Consider the following 22689-nt stretch of genomic DNA (forward strand, 5'->3'; position numbering starts at 1 on the left):
GTAAAAAAAATATATATTTTTTTACATTTGCAAAAGTCGTGAAACACCTGTAGGGTATTAAGGTTCAAATTACCCCTTGTTACGTTCCCCGACGGGTCTAGTTTCCAAAATGGTATGCCATGTGTTTTTTTTTTTGCTGTCCTGGCACCATAGGGGCTTCCTAAATGCGGCATGCCCCCAGAGCAAAATTCGCTTTCAAAAAGCCAAATGTTACTCCTTCTCTTCTGAGACCTGTAGTGCGCCAGCAGAGCACTTTTCACCCCCATATGGGGTGTTTTCTGAATCGGGAGAAATTGGGCTTCAAATTTTGGGGGGTATTTTCCGCTATTACCCTTTTTAAAAATGTAAACATTTTGGGAAAACAAGCATTTTAGGTAAAAAAAAATATTTTATTTTACATATGCAAAAGTCGTGAAACACCTGTAGGGCATTAAGGTTCACGTTACCCCTTGTTACGTTCCCCGAGGGGTCTAGTTTCCAAAATGGTATGCCATGTGTTTTTTTTTTGCTGTTCTGGCACCATAGGGGCTTCCTAAATGCGGCATGCCCCCAGAGCAAAATTTGCTTTCAAAAAGCCAAATGTGACTCCTTCTCTTCTGAGACCTGTAGTGCACCAGCAGAGCACTTTTCACCCCCATGCGAGGTGTTTTCTGTATCGGGAGAAATTGGGCTTCAAATTTTGGGGGGTATTTTCTGCTATTACCCTTTTTAAAAATGTAAAATTTTTGGGAAACCAAGCATTTTAGGTTAAAAAAATATATATTTTTTTTACATATGCAAAAGTCGTGAATCACCTGTAGGATATTAAGGTTCACTTTACCCCTTGTTACGTTCCCTGAGGGGTCTAGTTTCCAAAATGGTATGCCATGTGTTTTTTTTTTTGCTGTCCTGGCACCATAGGGGCTTCCTAAATGCGGCATGCCCCCCAAAAACCATTTGTCGCTCCTTCCCTTCTGAGCCCTCTACTGCGCCCGCCGAACAATTAACCTAGACATATGAGGTATGTGCTTACTCGAGAGAAATTGGGCTTCAAATACAAGTAAAAATTTTCTCCTTTTTACCCCTTACAAAAATTCAAAAATTGGGTCTACAAGAACATGCGAGTGTAAAAAATGAAGATTTTGAATTTTCTCCTTCACTTTGCTGCTATTCCTGTGAAACACCTAAAGGGTTAATACACTTACTGAATGTTTTTTTGAATACTTTAGGGGGTGTAGTTTTTATAATGGGGTCTTTTATGGGGTATTTCTAATATGAAGACCCTTCAAATCCACTTCAAAACTGAACTGGTCCCTGAAAAATAGTGAGTTTGAAAATTTTGTGAAAAATTTCAAAATTGCTACTGAACTTTGAAGCCCTCTAGTGTCTTCCAAAAGTAAAAACTCATACATTTTATGATGCAAACATAAAGTAGACATATTGTATATGTGAACCCAAAAAAAATATATTTTGAATATCAATTTTCCTTACAAGCAGAGAGCTTCAAAGTTAGAAAAATGCAAAATTTTCATTTTTTTCATCAAATTTTGGGATTTTTCACCAAGAAAGGATGCAAGTTACCATAAAATTTTACCACTAAGTTAAAGTAGAATATGTCACGAAAAAACAATCTCGGAATCAGAATGATAACTAAAAGCATTCCAGAGTTATTAATGTTTAAAGTGACAGTGGTCAGAATTGCAAAAAACGCTCCAGTCCTTAAGGTATAAAATGGCCTGGTCCTTAAGGGGTTAAGGGGGTAAAAAAAGGGGTTGGGGTTTTATTTTTTCAAGTCTCATACAAGTCTATGGGAAATATATGTTACAGCATAACTTCCAAACGGCTGGAGATATTTCGATAATACTTGGTCACATGTTACTTATATGTCCACTTAAAATATAGGATAGTTAATTTAACCCTTAACTACCCCCATTTGTGAGGGTCGGGGTTTTTGTTTAAAGTCCCATGCAAATCAATGGGAAATGTATGTTCCCACATAACTTCAGTACGGCTGGAGATATTTCACTATCTGGTACACATATTACAGGTCGGGATATGAGGACGGAATGGGAGGTCAGGATAGCAGGTCGAGATAGGAGGACGGGATGATCGGGATAGGAGGTAGTAATAGGAGGTCGAGTTAGGGGGATGGGATATAAGGTCGGGATAGGAGGTCGGAATAGGAGGTGGAGATAGGAGGTCGAGATAGGAGGTCAAGATAGGAGGACGGGATATGAGGACTGTTGGCAGTATATAAGCAGCGCGAGAAGGCGGGTTCCCCTGCGCGCAGACTCGGTAAAAGTCCTCAAAGGATGTCGATCTTCAATTCCATGAAACAGCAGATGTAATGTTTCGGGTTGTTTGGATGCCCGTAGACTTTACCCAGAGCGGCCTCATTACTATAGGATCTTAAAAAGTAAATCTATGTTACCCCAAATTTAAAGCGAGTGAAGCCGCGGGCAAAAGCTAGTTGCTTATAAAATTGTAAAAAAAAAACAAACACATTTTTTTAAAGTTTAAAGGGGTACTACGGTGGAAAACTTTTTTTTTTATTTATTTTTTTTTTTTAATCAACTGGTGCCACATTAACATTTTATTTTAATAGTTCAGATATTTACGCACGCGGCGATACCAAATATGTATATAAAATATTTTTTAACACTTTTTGGGGGTGAAATAGGGAAAATGGAACAATTTACGTTTTTATTGGGGGAGGGGGGGGTTAAATTTTTTTTAACTTTTATTTTTCCACTTTAATAGTCCCCATAGGGGACTATTTATAGCAATCATTCGATTGCTAATACTGTGCAGTGCTATGTATAGGACACAGCACTGATCAGCATTATCGGTCATCTTCTGATCTGGTCTGCGGGAAGGCAGATCAGAGCAGAAGATGCCGGGAATGCAGCGGAGCCAGGTGAGGGGACCTCCGGCTACCGTGCTGGATGATCGGATCGCTGCGGCAGCGCTGCGGGTGATCCGATCATCCAGTTTAGTAACAGCGATGCTGCAGATGCCGTGATCTGTATTGATCACGGCATCTGAGGGGTTAATGGCGGACATCCGCGGGATCGCGGATGTCCGCCATTACGGGCGGGTCCCTTCCTGCGATCAGCAGCTGGGACCTGCCGCACATGATCCAGGCATCGCTCCGATGCTTAGGACGTAAATGTATGTCCTGGTGCGTTAAGTACCAGCTCACCAGGGCGTACATTTACGTCCTGCGTCCTTAAGGGGTTAAAATAATCTTATATATAAAAAGACCTGACTCACTGATTCATCAACGCCCAGCCTAAACCCTTGGACCTAGAAACCTGAAGTGTTGTTTTTAAGACGTTTTTTTTTGTTTTGTTTTTTTTAAAGTCCCATACAAGTCTATGGGAAATATATGTTACTGCATAACTTCAAAACTGCTGGAGATATTTCGATAATACTTGGTCACATGTTACTTATATGTCGACTTAAAATATAGGATAGGTCGAGATAGCAGGTCGAAATAGGAGGTCGAGAAAGGAGGACAGGATGATCGCGATAGGAGGTCGTGATAGGAGGTCGACTTAGGAGGATGGGATTTGAGGTCGAGATAGGAGGATGGGATAGTAGGTCGGGTTAGGAGGTCGAGATAGGAGGACGGGATAGGAGGTCGAGATAGGAGGTCGGGATAGGAGGACGGGATAGGAGGTCAAGATAGGAGGACGGGATAGGAGGTCAAGATAGGAGGACGGGATATGAGGTCGAGATAGGAGGTCGGGATAGGAGGTCAAGATAGGAGGACGGGATAGGAGGTCAAGATAGGAGGACGGGATAGGGGGTCGGGATATGAGGATGGGATATGAGGACTGTTGGCAGTATATAAGCAGCACGAGAAGGCGGGTTCCCCTGCGTGCAGACTCGGTAAAAGTCCTCCAAAAATTTTGATCTTCAATTCCATAAAACAGCAGATATACTGTTTCGGGTTGTTTGGATGCCCGTAGACTTTACCCAGAGGGGCCTCATTACTATAGGATCTTAAAAAGTAAATCTATGTTACCCCAAATTTAACACGAGCGAAGCTGCGGGCAAAAGCTAGTTGCTTATAAAATTGTAAAAAAAAAAAAAAAAGGGTAGCTCCCACCATCACTTTTTTGCTTTTTTCTGTCCCTGCCTATTGCCCATCTATCCCTAACCCCCTCCCTGCCTTAAATTTTTTTTTTACATATTAAAAATGCCTTTTGTCTGCCTGGCAGTGTGCTCACTACCAGGCAGACTTTCCCAGCAGGCACGACGTCACTGATGCCTGCTGGGGCCGACACTTCCGCCCGTAGTTCACCTATACAGTGTGCCTCCAGCTGTTTCCCCACTGCAACTCCCTGCTTGCCCTGACATCTATTGGCTGTCAGGGCATGCTGGGAGTTGTAGTGGGAAAACAACTGGAGGCATACTGTATAGGGGAACACCGTATCTGTGATGGCTGCACATCCCGCTCCCCGCCACGCAGCCCGCAACCCCCCCCCCCCCCCCCGCGCTGCTCAACCTACTCCCCCTCCCCCCCCTTAGTTAACCTATTCAGTGTCCCTCTAGCTGTTTCCCCACTACAACTCCCAGCTTGCCCTGACATCTATTGGCTGTCAGGACATGCTGGGAGTTATAGTGGGGAAACTGGAGGCATACTGTATAGGTGAACACGCAACCCCCCCGCCCCCCCCCCGGCATAATATTTTACCTTGTCCCCGGGAGCCTGCGCGCATCCACTTCCTTCAAAGTGCTCGCTCCCGTCTGTCTGATTGACAGGCAGGGAGCAAGCTCAGCCTGACTGAATTAGGACCGATGCCCGGCTGGGATCGGTCCTAATTCAAGCCTGACGTCACGCTAGGCTGCTAGTGGTCGATTTTTAAATGTAAATTAAACAATTTTAATGGAAAAAAAATAATAAAAGTATATTAGAGGTATGTTGTAGTGCATAAGTACTACAACATATCAAGAAAAAAAATTGGTGACAGTGCACATTTAAGTTTAAAGGGGTACTACGGTGGAAAACTTTTTATTTTATTTTATTTTTTTATTTTTTTAAATCAACTGGTGCCAGAAAGTTGAACAGATTTGTAAATTACTTCTATTAAAATAATCTTCATCCTTTCAGTACTTATTAGCTACTGAATACTACGGAGGAAATTCTTTTCTTTTTGGAACACAGTGCTCACTGCTGACATCACGAGCACAGTGCTCTCTGCTGACATCCCTGTCCATTTTAGGAACTGTACAGAGCAGCATATGTTTACTATGGGGATTTTCTCCTGTTCTTAAAATGGACAAAGGTGTCAGCAGAGAGCACTGTGGTCATGATGTCAGAAGAGAGCACTGTGCTTGTGATGTCAGCAGAGAGCTCTGTGTTCCAAAAAGAAAATAATTTCCTCTGTAGTATTCAGCAGCTAATAAGTACTGAAAGAATTAAGATTTTTTAATAGAAGTCATTTACAAATCTGTTTAACTTTCTGGCACCAGTTGATTAAAAATAAAAAATAAAATAAAGTTTTCCACCGGAGTACCCCTATAAAGCGTACCTCCAATGATGGTGGGGCAGGATATCTGTTTAAATTTAGCAGAAACTTCATAGTCTGAGACTGGCCCCAAAAATAATGCGACCAGTAGAGATATTTGTAGGAGGTCCCACACATGTTTGTCTGTCTCCTGATCACGTTAGTCTCGGGCTACAAAGTTGCCGCAAAATTAAAGCAGATAACCTGCCACCGAGACCATCATCGGAAGTACGCTTATAAGCAATCATTTCAATATACAGCTCGATTGGCACTCGTCAATTGCATTGCAGGGGTCCTGATCAGAGATCGAACAGGAGTGGCACTTTTCAGATAGCCCCCTAAATGTTGCGATCACTTTTGATTGTGGCACTTAGGGAGCTAAATGACTGGCATCAGTGTGATCGATAATATTGGCCTTTAGCGGCAGGTGTTAGCCGCTATCAGCTGACACCCACCTTATATGGAGCAGGATTATCTGTATACACCCCTTCCCGATCATTAACAAATGTATTCCACCATATAGTGCAGTGGTCTTCAACCTGCGGATCTCCAGATGTTGCCAAAAACTACAACGCCCAGCATGCCCGGACAGCCGTTGGCTGTCCGGGCATGCTGGGAGTTGTAGTTTTGCAACATCTGGAGGTCCGCAGGTTGAAGACCACTGATATAGTGGCTACTTAGTCTCATATAATTAATTTTCCCCAAACAATCCATTAAACATTGTTTTGTATCATATGTTTGCTTAGTATATTTACTACCTGGGTAAACATTTTAAATGTGCTAATTCCATAATTTTTGCCAGAGGTTGTAGTTTCCCTACCACAGTATCATTGTACAATTTTAGTGATTTTTAGAAAACTGTTAAAAAAAAATAACTTTATTCTGTCCCTTAGGATGAAGATATGAATACATTTAAAGTTGAGGGTATACAGAGTACAGAAGAGACCTATATGAGTGATGAGCAGTGTAAAGAAGAGGAAAGTCCGGTACATATAACCCCAGGTGAGTAAGCCATGGCGTTGTTTTACAGGAAATTTATTTTTTATTTTTGAGGAAAATGAGAAGCACCATAGGGCAGATTTATTTTTACTTTCCTAAATTTAGGCAGCTTGAAACAGACAGTCAGGCAAATAACAATGTACCACACACAAGATTTGGCACAGCTTTCTAGACACATTAGACACTTCTTTCTTTATTACTCCACCACTTTGTTTCTAAAATTGATATCATGTGCCAAAATTGTTTACCTGACCCCATTTCCCCCAAGCAACACTCTTTATTCATACATTTTTCAAAACAAAACTCTCTGCTGAGTTACAGAAGTGTCAAAATTACATGATAAATCGTATTCAAGGCATGAATATGAACAAAGTAAGCCAGGATTTTAGCATATTGAGCTTACTAAATCTCTAAATACTAGAATGGCCTTCTTTTTAGGCAGTGCTTAAAGGGGTACTCCGCCGAAAAACATCTTATCCCCTCTCCAAAGGATTGCGGGGGGCCCCTCCACTGGGGGAACGGGCCAGCAGCGGCGTCCGAAACACAGAAGCTTGGAGCGTCTGCATTCGTGATGTCACGCCACGCCCCCTCCATTCATGTCTATTGTACTGGGCGTGACGGATAGTGTGTAGCCGTCACGCCTCTTCCCATAGACATGAATGGAGGGGATGTGGCAGCTGTAGTCGCAGTCACCCGGGACAGAGCGGAGTTCGCTACGTGCATGGTTGACAGGGGTGCCCGTGCCCAGCGGCGGGACCCCTGCGATCAGACATCTTATCACCTATCCTTTGGATAGGGGATAAGATGTTTTAGTACTCCTTTAACCCCTTAAGGACCAAGCACATTTTGACCTTAAAGGGGTACTCCGCCCCTAGACATCTTATCCTGGGGACCCCGGGGATCGCTGCTGCAGCACCCCGCTATCATTACTGCGCAGAGCGAGATCGCTCTGCACGGAATGACGGGCAATACAGGGGCCGGAGCATCGTTACGTCACGGCTCCACCCCATCGTGACGTCACGGCCCGCCCCCGTCTATACAAGTCTATGGGAGGGGGCATGGCGGTCGTCATGCCCCCTTGCCATAGACTTGCATTAAGGGGACGGGCCGTGATGTCATGAGGGGCGGAGCCATGACGTCACGCTGCTCTTGCCCCTGTTTCGCCCATCATTACGTACAGAGCGAACTTGCTCTGTGCAGTAATGATGGCGGGGTGCCGCAGCGGCGATCCCCGGGGTCCCCAGCAGCGGGACCACGGCGATCTAACATCTTATCCCCTATCCTTTGGATAGGGGATAAGATGCCAGGGGCGGAGTACCCCTTTAAGGACCAGGCCAATTTTATTTTCTCTATCGGCTCCATTGGGGGACACAGACAGTGGGTGTATCTTGCAGTCTCTAGGAGGTGACACTATGGCAACAAAAACAGTCGGCTCCTCCCAGCAGGATATACCCGCCTTCAGGCTCTGAGCTAATCAGTTTAAGCTTAGTGTCTAAGGAGGTGGGACATGATCTGGGTTGCTCCAGACCAGGTCTTCTGATTTTTTGTTTTCCTAGTTAATGACGTGTTAGTTTTTTAATTCCTTTTCTTTTCTGTTTTCAGGTGGGGACTCAGGGACTGCGGTTCCCTGTTTCCCCATTGCGAGTAAGGGGGCACAGACATTGCATATATGCACTGTTAACCCCCCCCCTCGCCAATGGCCAGCGCCTGGGTGGTACCTCATGGGTCCGAGTCCCCCTATGTCTCTGCTCGCCTCGCTCGCGCATAGCAGCCAACCGTGATGCAGGGACCATAAGCTGGCTGAAGACTTCACTGAAGACTCCATTAGGTAAGTTCTTCTGACTGAGGTAAGTAACTTTTTCCATAGGTACAGCCTCGCAACCTCTGGAGACCCCCTATCTTGGCCCACCTCAGTTTTTGGGACTTTTTTTAACAGGGGCTGGATTTGCTGGGGGAGCAGTTTATTCCAAAGATTCCTTTATTGTGTGTGTGCTGTGTGTTTTTGGACTCTACCGAGCGCCTCATATGCGGCTGTCAGCCGCGGCGCTTTTTTCTGCTTGAGCGCTTTCAGCGCCAGCTTATTTCTCTCCTCACAGCGCCTTATACATGGCTGCTGCCGCGGCGCTGTTATCCGGCAGAGGCGCCCGAGCGCATATATATCCTTCAGAGCGCCTTATACCCGGCTGCAGCCGCGGCGCTGTTATGAGCCGGGCGCTTCTGCGCCAGCTCAGTTTTACTTTCTTTTTCGCCGGCAGAGGCTGCCGGCGCTCTGGCCGCCCGCTCCGTTCCCCCGAGTGCATATACAGTTATTTGGCGCTCTGGACAAGGAGCGGGCGCCATTACACTTCTTCCCTGACGCTGTAGCTCCGCCCACTGACTGGGGGGACCTCTCAGAGGCGCGAAGCAGAGCCCAATCAGCGCCGGGTGTGCCATTCTCTGTGTTTAGGGGTCAGTTACTTTGTGCTAGGCACGCCCCTCCCTCCCTATTGGCTGGCCTTATTAGTCTAGCTGCTGCACGGAGCAATGTCTCCTCACTGCAGCTAATAGGGGACACAGATCTGGTGAGAAGTGCCTGCCTTCTCCTTTTTAACCCTTTATGTCGTACCCAGGGCTGTTCATCCTCTAAACTGGAGCCTGGGAACTTAGTGACTTACTATACCTGCAAGCACTGTACTACCTAGATACCTGGTTCTGCTGAGCCCTCTGGCTCTGCATGCTCCTCTGCTCCCCCAGTCCCCCTGGTGCCCCCTGATGCCCCTTCGGTCCAGTGGGTTCAGCCGCTCCTCCAGCCTGGGTTTCTTCCCTGACCCAGTGTATGGCTGACTTGTCCCAAGTCTCCCGTTCGGTGGCTGAGGCCTTCCGCGAACTGGCCGCTTTGAAGGGGTCATCCCGTCCCAGGACCTCTGAGAGGGCCCGCTCTTCGTCCCCTCGTACCTCACGCTCTCACAAGCGTGCTAGGGGTGCCTCGTCTGACCCTTCCATTGAGTCTTCGGATAGACGTGGGCGTTCCCCTCGCGGGTCCCGCCCCTCCCTATCATCTGGGCACAAACGTCACTCCTCTAGAGGACGTTCCCGGAGTCGCCGCTCTGCCACGCCAGAGCCGCGTACCCAATCTGGATCGCCCCACTCCAAGACTGCCTCTACCCATTCACATTCCCCTGGTGAACTAGTGGACGAGGCTTCCGAACCGGCATCTGACCCAGAGGACCGCTCGGACTCAATTGCTATGGTGAACTCATTGGTTACAGCCATAAGAGACACCTTTCACTTGGAGGACCCAGGATCTTCGGATGTCAATCCAGGAGTATCCTTTCATCGTACTAAGCCAGCACCTCAAAGGTTCAGCTCTCACGCTGACTTTGACGACATTCTGAAATCCGCATGGAAACATCCAGACAAGAGATTCCGGGATTCAAGGCAACTCAGGAACGTTATCCATTTAACAAGGACTTTGTCGCTAAGGTGGCTTCCCTCCCTCTGTGGACCCACCAATCTCCCGGATATCAAAGGCGACTACACTGCCTCTGGCAGATGCCGCTGCCTTCAAGGATCCCGTGGACAAAAAGGTAGAATCCTTAGCAAAGTTCGCCACTGAAGCAGCTGGCTCTTCTCTTTTTCCCATCTTCGCTTCGACATGGGTGTCCAAGGCCCTGTCGGAGTGTTGTCAACAGCTCCATCAGGATATCTTAGTGGGATCCCCCCCAGAGGGTCTATCTGCTCTGGCTCTCCGTTGCGCTAAGGCTGAGGACCTTTTATGTGCAGCTTCCATGCAGGCAGCCCGTTGTTCTGCCTTTGCTGTGGGTCATCTAGCAGCCCTCTGCCGCTGTGGTTTAAGGCTTGGAATGCGGATGCCGCCTCCAAAAGGTCTCTCACTGAGCTTCCCTTTACGGGTGGCCATCTTCTTGGCAAACGCCTTGATGAGATTATCTCCGAGGCAACGGTAGTTGAGAGTTCCTTGTTACCGCAAAATAAGGCTCGTCCTACTTCCCAAAGGAAGTCTTTTTTTCCTTTTGGTCCTTTCGGACCTCTGGCTCCAATTAGGGGTCCGGGCAGGCGCCCTCGAGGGACAAGAAGGCTCCCTCGTTTCGGGCACGCCCGTCCTGGAAGTCGGACTCCAACCGCTCTGGCCGTTTTGCGCCCAAATCGGGCAACCGCAAACCCACTTCTGCATGAAGTCAGGCCCCCACCCGCTGTTTCCTTGCGGGTGTGAGGTCGTCTTTTGTTTTCCGAAACATCTGGACCTCATACATTCAGGACTCTTGTGTCAGGGACGTGGTATCCAACGGTTACCGAATCGAATTTGCCTCCCTTCCGAGGGATCACTTTTTTCGATTCCGGTCTCCTCCCCTGGCGAAGCAATTTCGTGCGGCTCTCCAGTCCCTGCTTCTCCAGGGGGTCATTGTTCCCATCCCCCGAGAGGAACGTTTTCGGGGTTTCTATTCAAATCTCTTTGTGGTCCCCAAAAAGGACGGTTCTGTACGGCCAATCCTAGACCTCAAGCGTCTCAACTGTCATCTTCTCATCCGCCACTTCCGGATGGAATCTCTCCGCTTGGTGGTGGCGTCCCTGGAACAGGGGGAGTTCCTCTCCTCACTGGACATCAAGATGCCTACCTCCATGTGCTAATATTTCTGGGCCATCATCGGTACCTCCGCTTTGCGGTTCCGGAGGGGCACTTTCAATTTGTAGCTCTCCCCTTCGGCCTAGCCACGGCTCCTCGGGTCTTTACGAAGGTCCTTGCGCCCGTCGAGAGGCATCTCGGTGATACCCTATCTGGACGACCTTCTCATCAGGGCTCCATCCAGAGCCCAGACTCTGGAGAATCTGGTCGTCACTCTCCACACTCTGATTCGTTTCGGCTGGCTGGTCAAGCGGGATAAGTCAGTCTTCCGGCCTACCCAGTCTCTAACCTTTCTGGGGTTTCGCTTCGACACGGTCTCTGCCCAAATTTATCTTCTGCCGGATAAGTGTCTGGCGTTCCGGGAGGGGATCCGCTCCCTGCGGATTCAGGTATCAGTCTCCATCAGCACTTGTATGGAAGTCCTAGGTCGGATGGTGGCAGCCATTACCGTCCCCTCCATCTGGCGATTCCTTCTCCATGGAACAGGTCACCTCTGTCCCTGAATCGTCAGATTACTCTCCCTCCCAGGGTCCGTCAGTCTCTGCTCTGGTGGCTCCGCTCGCCCCTTCCCCTTCATTGGCAGGTGGTTACGACGGATGCCAGCCTGTCAGGCTGGGGCGGCGTGTTCAGGGATTGGACGGTTCAGGGTCTCTGGGCTCCCCAGGAGACCCTTCTTCCGATAAACATATTGGAATTACGGGCGATTCTTCTTTGTCTTCTTCTTTGTGAGTCCCGGCTTCAGTCCCGTCCTGTCCGTGTCCAGACGGACAACGCCACGGATGTGGCGTACATAAATCGACAAGGCGGCACTCGCAGCTCGGCAGCCATGGCCGAGGTGACCAAGATTCTCATCTGGGCGGAAAGCAAGGTTCCGGTCATTTCGGCGATCCACATTCCAGGAGCGCTCAACTGGGAAGCGGACTTCCTCAGTCGCTCAGACCCCGGCGAGTGGTCTCTTCATCCGGAGGTCTTCACGCAGCTATGCGACCTCTGGGGCTTTCCGGACGTGGACCTCTTCGCGTTCCGGCACAATCGGAAAATTCTTCTGTTTGTGTCCAAGTCCCGGGACCCTCAGGCCTTGGCCGAGGACGCCCTAGTGACTCCTTGGACGGGGCTCGCTCTGCCTTATCTGTTCCCTCTTCTTCCGCTCCTTCCCAGAGTGCTGAGGAAGCTCAAGGCAGAGGTCGTTTCTGCCATTCTGGTAGCTCCAGATTAGCCCCGAAGGTCGTGGTATGCCGACGTAGTCAGGCTCCTGGACGACGCTCCACTGCGCCTTCCGTTCCGTCCGGACCTTCTCTCTCGGGTTCCTCTTTGCCACCCCATTTTACAGTCGCTGCATTTGACGGCGTGGCGGTTGAGACCGCGGTTTTGAGGGCCCGCGGGTTCTCCTCACATATCATTCACACCATGCTCAAGGCTCGTAAGCCCTCCTCCGCTAGAATTTACCACCGTACTTGTCGGTCTTATTTTCGTTGGTGTGAAGCTCAGGACTTCTCCCCGGTGACCTTCTCAGTTCCCCGTCTCCTCTCCTTTTTACAGTCAGGGCTGGAGCTGGGATTGTCTCTCAGTTCCCTTAAAGGTCAAGTTTCGGCCCTTACTGTTCTTTTCCAGCGGCCCCTCGCTTCTAATTCTCATGTCCGGACTTTCCTTGGGATTTGAACTTGGTTCTGAGTGCCCTCCAGGGTGTACCCTTTGAGCCCCTCAGAGAGGTGTCTCTCCGCCTCCTTTCTTGGAAACTGGCGTTTCTTGTGGCTATCACCTGCATCCGGAGGGTGTCTGAATTAGCAGCTCTTTCCTGCAGTTCTCCGTTTCTGCTGATCGACCAGGACAAGGTTGTTTTTCAGCCAGATCCTTCCTTTTTGCTTAAGGTGGTCTCGGCTTTTCATTTTAATGAGGACATTGTCCTCCCGTCTTTTGGATCCGGCTCCTTCGCATCCTAAGGAGCGCTTACTACACAAGCTGGACGTTGTTCGGGCTGTTCGGTCTTATATCTCTGTCACTTCTTCGTTTCGTCAGTGCGTTTCCTTTTTCGTCTTTACGGAAGGTCGTCGCAAGGGACAAACTAATTCCAAGGCCACCATTTCTAGGTGGATTCGGTCCGTCATTTCGGAAGCCTATCGCTGTAAGGGGAAGATTCCTCCTTTCAGGGTTGTGGCTCATTCCACGTGTTCTGTGGGGGCATCCCGGGCTCTCCAGAATAGGGCCTCGGTCTCGCAGATTTACAAGGCAGCTTCCTGGTCGTCTTTGTACACTTTCTCGAAGTTTTACCGGGTTCATACTTCGCATCGGCTGATGCTAGTCTGGGGCGTAAAGTGTTGCAGGCGACAGTGGATCGGCCGTCTGCCTGATTACTTATCTGCCCACCCAAGGGACGGCTTTGGTACGTCCCACTGTCTGTGTCCCCCAATGGAGCCGAGATTTTTTTAACACTTACCGTAAAATCTCTTTCTCGAAGGATCCATTGGGGGACACAGCTCCCGCCCTTTTTGTTTTTTTTTCCTTTGGTTCTCTGTCCGAGGGTGTGTTCAGTTATGTTTTTCTTCTGGTTCTCGGACAGTTTTTGGGTCTTTCTTTGACCTATTGGTCTCCTCCTATTGCTCTGGAACTTAAACTGACTAGCTCAGAGCCTGAAGGCGGGTATATCCTGCTGGGAGGAGATAACTGTTTTTGTTGCCATAGTGTCACCTCCTAGAGACAGCAAGATACACCCACGGTCTGTGTCCTCCAATGGATCCTTCGAGAAAGAGATTTTACGGTAAGTGTTAAAAAATCTCCTTTTTGCATTTTCATTTTTTCCTCCTTCTAAAAATCTTAGCTTTTTTATATTTTCATCCACAGACTGGTATGAGGGCTTGTTTTTTGTGCGACCAGTTGTCCTGCGTAATGACATCACTCATTTTACCATAAATTGTCTGGCGCAACCAAAAAATACTGTTTGTGTGGGGAAATTAAAAATAAAACCGCAATTTTGCAAATTTTGGAAGGTTTCGTTTTCACACCGTACAATTTACGGTAAAAATGACATTGGTTCTTTATTCTGTGGGTCAATATGATTAAAATGATACCCATGATAACATACTTTTCTATTACTGTTGCGCTTAAAAGAAATCGCAAACTTTTTAACCAAATTAGTATGTTTAAAATCCTTCTATTTTGATGACCTATAACTTTTTTATGTCTCCGTATAAGCGGCGGTATGAGGGCTCATTTTTTGCGCCATGATCTGTACTTTTTATTGATACCACATTTGTATATATAAAACTTTAGTACATTTTTGTATTATTTTTTTTATAAAATGTGAAAAAAAGCAGCAATTTAGCGTTTTTTTTTTTACGTCCGCTCCATTCACCATACGGTATCAATAACACTATATTTTAATAGTTTGGACATTTACGCACGCGGCAATACCAAATAAATGTATTTATTTATTTATTTTACACTTTATGAGGGTAAAATGGGGAAAAAAGGACATTTTAACATTTTTATTGGGGGAGAGGATTTTTAACTTTTTTTTTATTTTTTTTACTTTTACTTTCATTTTTACACTTTTATAGTCCCCATAGGGGACTATCTATAGCAATCCTTTGATTGCTAATACTGTTCATTGCTATGCATAGGACATAGCACTGATCAGTGTTATCAGTCATCTTCTGCTCCGGTCTGCTCCATCTCAGACAGGAGACGGCCGGAGGCAGGTGAGGGGACCTCCGGCCGCCATGCTGGATGATCGGATCCCTGCGGCAGCGCTGCGGGTGATCCGATCATCCATTTAAAGTACCACACTGCCGCAGATGCTGTGATCTGTATTGATCACGGCATCTTAGGGGTTAATGGCGGACATCCGCGCGATTGCGGATGTCCGCCATTACCGGCAGGTCCCTGGCTGCTGATAGCAGCTGGGACCTGCCGCGCATGACGTGAGCACCGGTCTGGTGCTTGCGGTCATGACTGAGTGTAAATGTACGCCATGGTGCATTAAGTACCTCGGCACCATGACGTACATTTACGTCCATTGTCGTTAAGGGGTTAATCACCTTGGTAACTCTGGGAAGGTGGATGTATTCCTTCACTTCCTGGTGACTGTATTAGAGTCCTTTTAGATGGGACAAGTGAGACAGGGAATGAGCACTGATCGGCACTTGTTGTTGAGCATTCACAAGACTCAATCAATTGTTTGACCCAATAAATAGTGGCTGCACGTTCACTGTTTATACAGGGCAGTGTGGGGCCGACAGCGATAAACTTATGTGGCCGCACAAAAGGTGTGATCAGCAGACAAGCAGTTTCTGGTTTGTAGGCTGATCGCTGGCTCTTTTACACAGGCCGGATATTAGAAATGAGCAATTCTCATTTTCCCAATAATCACCCTGTGTAAAAGGGCCTTAGTCCAGACTTACTATTGTCATTTAGCCATATTTAGGCTAAGTTTCTATACAGGTTTTTTTCTGGTGTTTTTTGGAAAACTGCCACTGCAGTTTTTGAGACAAAGTCAGAAGTGTATTCAAAAGGCATGGGAAATATAAAGGAAGGACTTCTATTTCTCCTTCCTGCTGGATCGACAAGCTCAAAAACTGCAGTCCAAAAAAAGACAGCGATAAACCTGTGTGGAAACCTAGTCTTGCAGCCTACCATAAAGTAGTGTCTATGCAGGCAATATAGGAAGGCTGTGTGTGCTTATGACGGAATTTATCTTAACAGTCTGAATGCCTTATGTGTGAAGTTTCTGTAATGTAATAAAATGTCTCTCATTGTTTTGGAGGAAATAATCAAAATAATTATTAATAATAATAATCTTATATTTTTACCCCACAGATGACTGCAGCAGGAACAACGGAGGACAGAGCCCCCTATCACCAGATAATGGAGCTGAAGATATCACACAAGGTAAATGTAGAGAACACCTCGTCATTTCCAATATATACCCAGCCCTTCACAGTAGAGAACAAACATCCGATCCTTTCAATCACAAGGAACATTTTCCTGATCCATCACCAATCGTTAATGAAAGTGCAGATCACGGAGCAGGTAAAATATTTACATGTTCTGAATGTGGAAAACATTTTAAGAAGAACTTGAGTCTTTCTATGCACAAGAGAATTCACAATGATGAGCGGCCATATTCATGTACAGAATGTGGGAAATGTTTTACGAAGAAATCTATTCTTGTGGAACATCAGAGAATCCACACAGGGGAGAAACCGTTTTCATGTTCAGAATGTGGGAAATGTTTTACCCAGAAATCATCCCTTGTTGAACATCAAAGAATTCATACAGGGCAGAAGCCCTTTTCATGTGCAGAATGTGGGAAATGTTTTACTCAGAAATCAGTTCTTGTTAAGCATCAAAGAAGTCACACTGGGCATAAGCCATTTTCATGTTTGGAATGTGGGAAAAGTTTTACCCAGAATTCAGATCTTGTTAAACATCAGGTAACTCACACAGGGGAGAAGCCATTTTCATGTTTGGATTGTGGTAAATGTTTTGCACGTAAAGACTATCTCGAGAGACATCAGAGAACTCACAGATTCAAGAAGCCATTTGGATGTTCAGTATGTGGGGAATGTTTCACACACATATCAAATCTTGTTGACCACCATAAAATTCACATGTGGGAGGGGTCATTTTCATGTTCAGAATGTGGGGAATGTTTTACGCACATATCAGATCTTGTTGACCATTATAGAATTCACACTCAGGAGAAGTAGTTTTCATGTTCCAAATGACAAAAATCGATTCATTTACTGAATATTGAAATGTTAAAGGGGTTATCCAGGAATGGAAAAACGGCTTATTTCTTCCCAAAACAGCACCACACCTGTCCTAAGGTTGTGTGCAGTATTACAACTTGGCTCTTTTCACTTCAATGGAATTGAGCTGTAATACCACACACAATCAGATGTCGTGCTGTTTTTCTAATCCTGTATAACCTCTTTAAATCCTGAAATCAACTCAAATTGTTGTATATTAGAAAAATAACACAGGAAGATGCTATTTTCATGTTCAAATGTTATCATAAAATCAGATGATAGTCAGAGAATTTCCACCAGAGACTATTCTCCTATAAAGCAGCTGTCAGTAAAAGTTTTTTCTGCATGTTTTTGCCTAATTTATTGCCGAATGACGTAATAAAGATGGTAAATGTTTTGTACTTTATTCTAGTGTACTGTGTATTTTTCTTTCTTTTAACATTTTTACGCTGAGAATGTCATTTGTGATTCTAAATTAAACTCATCAGAACTGGTAGTTTTCGAATGGGAGACAAACAGTGAAGAGTTAAAGGGGTACTCTGGTGGAAAACTTTTTTTTTTTTTTAAATCAACTGGTGCCAGAAAGTTAAACAGATTTGTAAATTACTTCTATTAAAAAATCTTCATCCTTCCAGTACTTATCAGCTGCTGTATACTACAGTGGAAATTATTTTATTTTTGGAACACAGAGCTCTCTGCTGACATCATGACCACAGTGCTCTCTGCTGACATCTCTGTCCATTTTAAGAACTGTCCAGAGTAGAAGAAAATCCCCATAGAAAACATATGCTGCTCTGGACAGTTCCGAAAATGGACAGAGATGTCAGCAGAGAGCACTGTGCTCGTGATGTCAGCAGAGAACACTGTGTTCCAAAAGGAAAATAATTCCTTTGGATGGGGGATAAGATGTATTTGGCCAGAATTCCCCTTTAAAACATTCGGGCACAGCACTCGACCACACAATACTGTCTGTTCCTTTAGTGATCTCAGACTACACTGCACTGAAGCAACTAATAATATATCATTATGACATGTCAGAAGTTTGTTAAAAGTAGAGATGAGCGACCCCAGATTCAACCCGAACCTTATGATTTTTGCGGCTTGGTGAACACTTGAGCTTTTACTGGTCTGGCCCATGGGAGCCAGTAAATAGCACAAAAAAAATGAAATCATAGTTTTTTTTGGTAGGCGGAACAAGCAGGGCGGTAAGATTACATCAGGGACATCAGCAGATCACATGGTAACCTAGTTTTATCATGTGATTTGCTGCTTACTGTGTCAATCAGCACAAAGGCCAGTAGGACACAGCAAGTTGGGGGGGGCATCTTTACACAGATAAGAGGGCAGTGACGTCACTTAATGCACGCAGAGCGCTGAAACTGCTGAAAGTGACAGGGAGAGAGACAGAAGAACTAGGGACAGTTAGTGATTAGAATGACAGAGAGATACAGATTGGAAAGAGAGACCTTGTGTGTGTGAACACGATTCAATCCCCATGCAAGAATCCTATATGGGCTCCTTTACACTAAAACAGTATATAAGGGGGCATCCTAATCACAGCCTCTGAAGGGCTAATCTTTTGCTACCACAAATCCAAATCTAAGGCTTATAGGGGAGATTTATCAAAATCTGTCCAGAGGAAAAGTTGCCCATAGCAACCAATCAGATTGCTTCTTTCATTTTTAACAAGGCCTCTGCAAAATGAAAGAAATGATATGATTGGTTGCTATGGGCAACTGGGCAAATTTTCCTCTGCACAGGGGTTGATGAATCTCCCCCAATGTCTGCATTTACCTGAATCAAATTGTGTTCCTCAACCAGCTACAGTAGCCAGTGAGGTGCAGTGATCTGTATCTAGCCTGTAGTGTGAACACAGTTCTGGTGCATTTCATATTGTTCCGCAAACCCCTTCAGTACTCATGTCATCTCTGCCATGCAAAAGTGGTGAAACTTAGATTTGACTAGTAGGTTAGTGAAAATTCATTCAAAAAGGATAAAAGTAACCAAAAAAAACCATATGTCTGGAATTAGGTAGACTCAGTGGTCGAGCCCAGCACAAGGGGGACTGGGGGTGGTGGGGTTACTGTAAGGCGTCAAGGTGGCTATGCTGAGGGGGAGCAAGGAACCCAAGATGTTGACGATGTTGTGGTGTTGGACGTGGGAACCACCTGGGCAGGAGCTGAAGTGTTCAGAGCAGGAGAGTAGTTGCAGTGTCAGCGAAGAAGTGCATAGCCGAGGTTACTGATATAAAGTCTTCAACACCCCAGGAGTGAATAATGAACATAAAATAAAATTAGAATTCCAGTCTTCAAGGTTACACATTAAAATGTATTTATTAACATTATAAAATATGTACCCTTTGGCGTGTATAGAGTCGCAGGGCCCTCGCATCTCACAACAGCCTAAATATTACTCAGTAGATTAAATTAATAGTCCAAAATATAAAAATATAATTAGGAAGACATTTATATAATCAGTAAAAATGAAAAATATAGTAGTATAACTGTACAATTGCACTTCAATTAATAGCCAGTCAATTAGCTTAATGATATAATGTTATTTATGTTCTGGTCTGCTGTGACATCTAGTAATCCAAGATTACACTTCAAATTTAGAAGGATTTGTCTCAGATCTATAGACTTTTCTGGTACCAGAATATAATAAAAAATTGTAGGAAAGCAGTTCTAATGAGAGTTTTTATATGAAGAGGTTATAAAAATCATTAGGTATATAACCCCTCTTACCCCCTTCGTTAATGCTGAGTTACAATATATTGCAGCCATTCCAGGAGCTCTGTTTGTGATACACAGATTTGCCGGTAAATGCTGCCAATTAGTAGTATACTGTATGTGGAGTGTGGAGGTCCCGGCTTTCAACTTTGGCCAGACAGCAGTGTCTTTGCGGCCGGAGGCCTCGGCTGTGATGCGGGGTCTGCAGGATGGCAAGTAGTATCTCCGTCTATATCTTTGATGTTCTCCGCTATGATAGTTGGAGAATCGGCTCCTCATGGTTTCACGGTGGGAATAAGGTCTGTCAATCACTGGCTTAGTGGGATTGTAACAGTGTTAAAGGGGTACTCCGGCACTTAGACATCTTATTCCCTATCCAAAGGATAGGGGATAAGATGCCTGATCGGGGGGGTCCAGCCGCTGCACCCCGTTTAAAATCAGTCCCCGGAGCTTGTTCGCTCCGGGTCTGATAACTGTCAATCACGTGGCCGGAGCGTTGTGACATCAAGGCTCCGCCCCGTGTGACGTCATGCTGTCAATTTGTGTCACAGCATCTATTGTGATTTATTGCCAATCGAGCATTTATAGGACAGACTGGGACAGCAGTTTTGGCAACCTATAAGGCTGGGTTCACACTTACCAGTCAGTTGGTGCTAAGACTACACAGACATTGTCGTCCCCATAGACATTCCATTGCACAACCAACACCAACGGGCCCCCACTGTTCCCATTTAAATGGGGTCGGTTTGGTGCCCGTTGTTTTGTAGTAGTTGAGAAGGAAAAAAAACAGACTTTCCATCATTTGAACAGATTCTGCAAACAAATCTCCAAACTCAGGTGTGAACAAGCCCTTATTTATGTGTTCAAAGTAAGATGAATAAAGTTTAAGCCCTGAGTGGAGGACATTCATGCGGTACTATAGCAATGGTACTATAGCCGGGTGAAATGCATGACAGAAGCACACTTCACTTCAAGACTTGGCACTCATTGTGGGAGACAGGCTCCATTAGAGTTAGTATAGCCTGACACCTGCAGTCAGATGGATCGAGCACCAAGCCAATGAGTGATGTGCGCTGCTGCTATGGGCTTCACCCGGCTAGATCTAGAAATGGGTGGGGGACTCAGCACTCAGACCTTGGTTGATCAAAACATTTGACATGTGAAAAGTTTTGTATAATGATAGTAACACTTTAACCCTTAGCATGCACTAAGGGTCTTTAAAGCATGCATAGGTGCTGAGCTCAACTTAAACCTGGGACTCACCGCTAATGCCAGGTAGAACAGGATTTTTAGCAGACAGCTTTAGTTGTTAATCTGGGACATGCACTGGAGAATCAGTAAGGTACAAGCAGGATCAGACAGAGCCACACACTGCCCCCTGAATATAACCCTGCAACACACAGTCCCCTTTGAATATAATTCTGCCATGCACTGTATGTATTGCCCCAATAGGTGTGGACAGCTGTGCCACTTTGTGCCAAAACTTTTGCACAGTAAGTAAGTGTTCCTCTCGTATTCAATCTTTAGTCTCCAGGATGCAGAAGCTAGACTTCAGCTGCAGGGAAGACACCAGGTTCCTCCTGCAAGAGTGGTCCCTGTTAAGTGGAAGCTAGCCAGGCAGGCCAGAACACCCTGGTGCCAAGCACCAGCGATACAGGCAGGTCGGGTAAGCTGACGCGATAGATGGTGAACAGTGGAACAGTGCAGAGTCTGATGAAGCAGAGCAAACTTGGTGTCTGTGTGGGGTGCACCAAAAACTGTTGCCACCTGAGAAAGTACTGAGGATGATGCCCAGAGTCTGCAGCGGGGAGGAGGAGCTGAGCCTACGGCTTGGCCAAGGTAAGCAGCAGAACACGCTGCGCACTGGTGGCTGCCAATCGCTTTCACCCTACAGCGCAGGAACCAATTAACCAGTGCTAGTGTTACAGTGTACCGCTAGTGTTACACTGTACCCTCTGAATTTAACCCTGCTACACACTGTACCCTCTGAATATACCCCTACCATACACTTTACCCTCTAAATCTAGCCCTGCTACATACTGTACCCCCTGAATATAACCCTGCCACCCGCTGTGTCCTCTTAATATAACCCTGCCACACACTGTAGCACTTGAATGGTTAGACTTGGGAACTCAGTTAAAATAATTCGTAACAGGATCTTCATGGGTTGGCTTAGAAGAGGCCAGTGGATGCAAAAGTGCGCTTGTTCACCTTGTCTCTTTTGACTTTTTAGGTGACATTCTCTCCCTCTCAGAGGCAAATTTAAAATTTTAGAGACGCCCCTTCAGTGTCGATTGGTAGCAGCTTGTGGTTGTAATAATACTTCACACGATGTATTCTCTTTGAACAACCTAAGCTGACCAGACTTTAGCTTTACTTGGATCTGCACTGACAGAGCCAGGCCTATCAAGCTTTCTGCTTAGCAGCAGGATATCTACCTTTACCCGCCATCTATCAGGGTCAAGCGTTATTTGTGTTTTTTTGTTTTTGTTTTTTCACATTGTATTTAAATTTTTTGTATTGCTTCACATTTATTTTTGGACACTGGACATGGTTTCACATTGTCTTATGTGTGAGGGTTAAGTCGTACCATCCATGACACTGACTGATTACCAGCTCTAACCCTGCATATACTCTCCCTCCTATCTTTCCTCCATTGTTTTTTTAGTTTCATCCTGTGCACATTAGCCCTAAGAACGGAACGTCACCGTGATTGAAGCCATCCTGTTAAATAGATGGGTCCCTCAAAAGGCAGGTTCAGTGCCACTGGAGGTTACAGATTGTAGGGTGGGCACTTATCTTCTCCCTCCCTCTCATTTTTTAGCCTATATAACATCTTATCTTATTGTTTAGTAGTTATTTGTGGAGTCTATGGTTTCCATATTACTACTTCCTTTTGGTATCTTTTTTTTAAATAATAATTATTAAAGAATATATTTTATTGTTCCCTAAGGGTAAGTTGTGTTCCTTTGAATCTTGTGTAATTGTGGTTGATAGCCCACCACCCTGGGTCTAAGCCATATTCAGTTTTCAGTAACTGACATTGTTTAACCGTTTCTGTGATTTAGCAGGAGTTCTGGCATAGGCACTGCTTAATT

The 22689-nt window shown here is 45.7% G+C and overlaps 1 protein-coding gene across 1 annotated transcript in view; it reads left to right on the forward strand.

Moving 5' to 3' along the window:
• The window catches only part of LOC130283202 (oocyte zinc finger protein XlCOF7.1-like), a 66529-nt gene extending 49267 nt beyond the window's left edge, over nucleotides 1–17262 (forward strand). Inside the window, exons 14-15 of the mRNA XM_056532408.1 lie at nucleotides 6389–6497; nucleotides 15928–17262. Coding sequence (XP_056388383.1) covers nucleotides 6389–6497; nucleotides 15928–16820 — 1002 coding nt within the window. The 3' untranslated portion in view covers nucleotides 16821–17262. The remainder of the gene's footprint in view (nucleotides 1–6388; nucleotides 6498–15927) is intronic.
• The last annotated feature ends 5427 nt before the right edge of the window (nucleotides 17263–22689 follow it).

The sequence above is a fragment of the Hyla sarda genome, chromosome 7 (genome assembly GCF_029499605.1).
Source record: "Hyla sarda isolate aHylSar1 chromosome 7, aHylSar1.hap1, whole genome shotgun sequence".
In the NCBI taxonomy this organism is placed as follows: Eukaryota; Metazoa; Chordata; class Amphibia; order Anura; family Hylidae; genus Hyla; species Hyla sarda.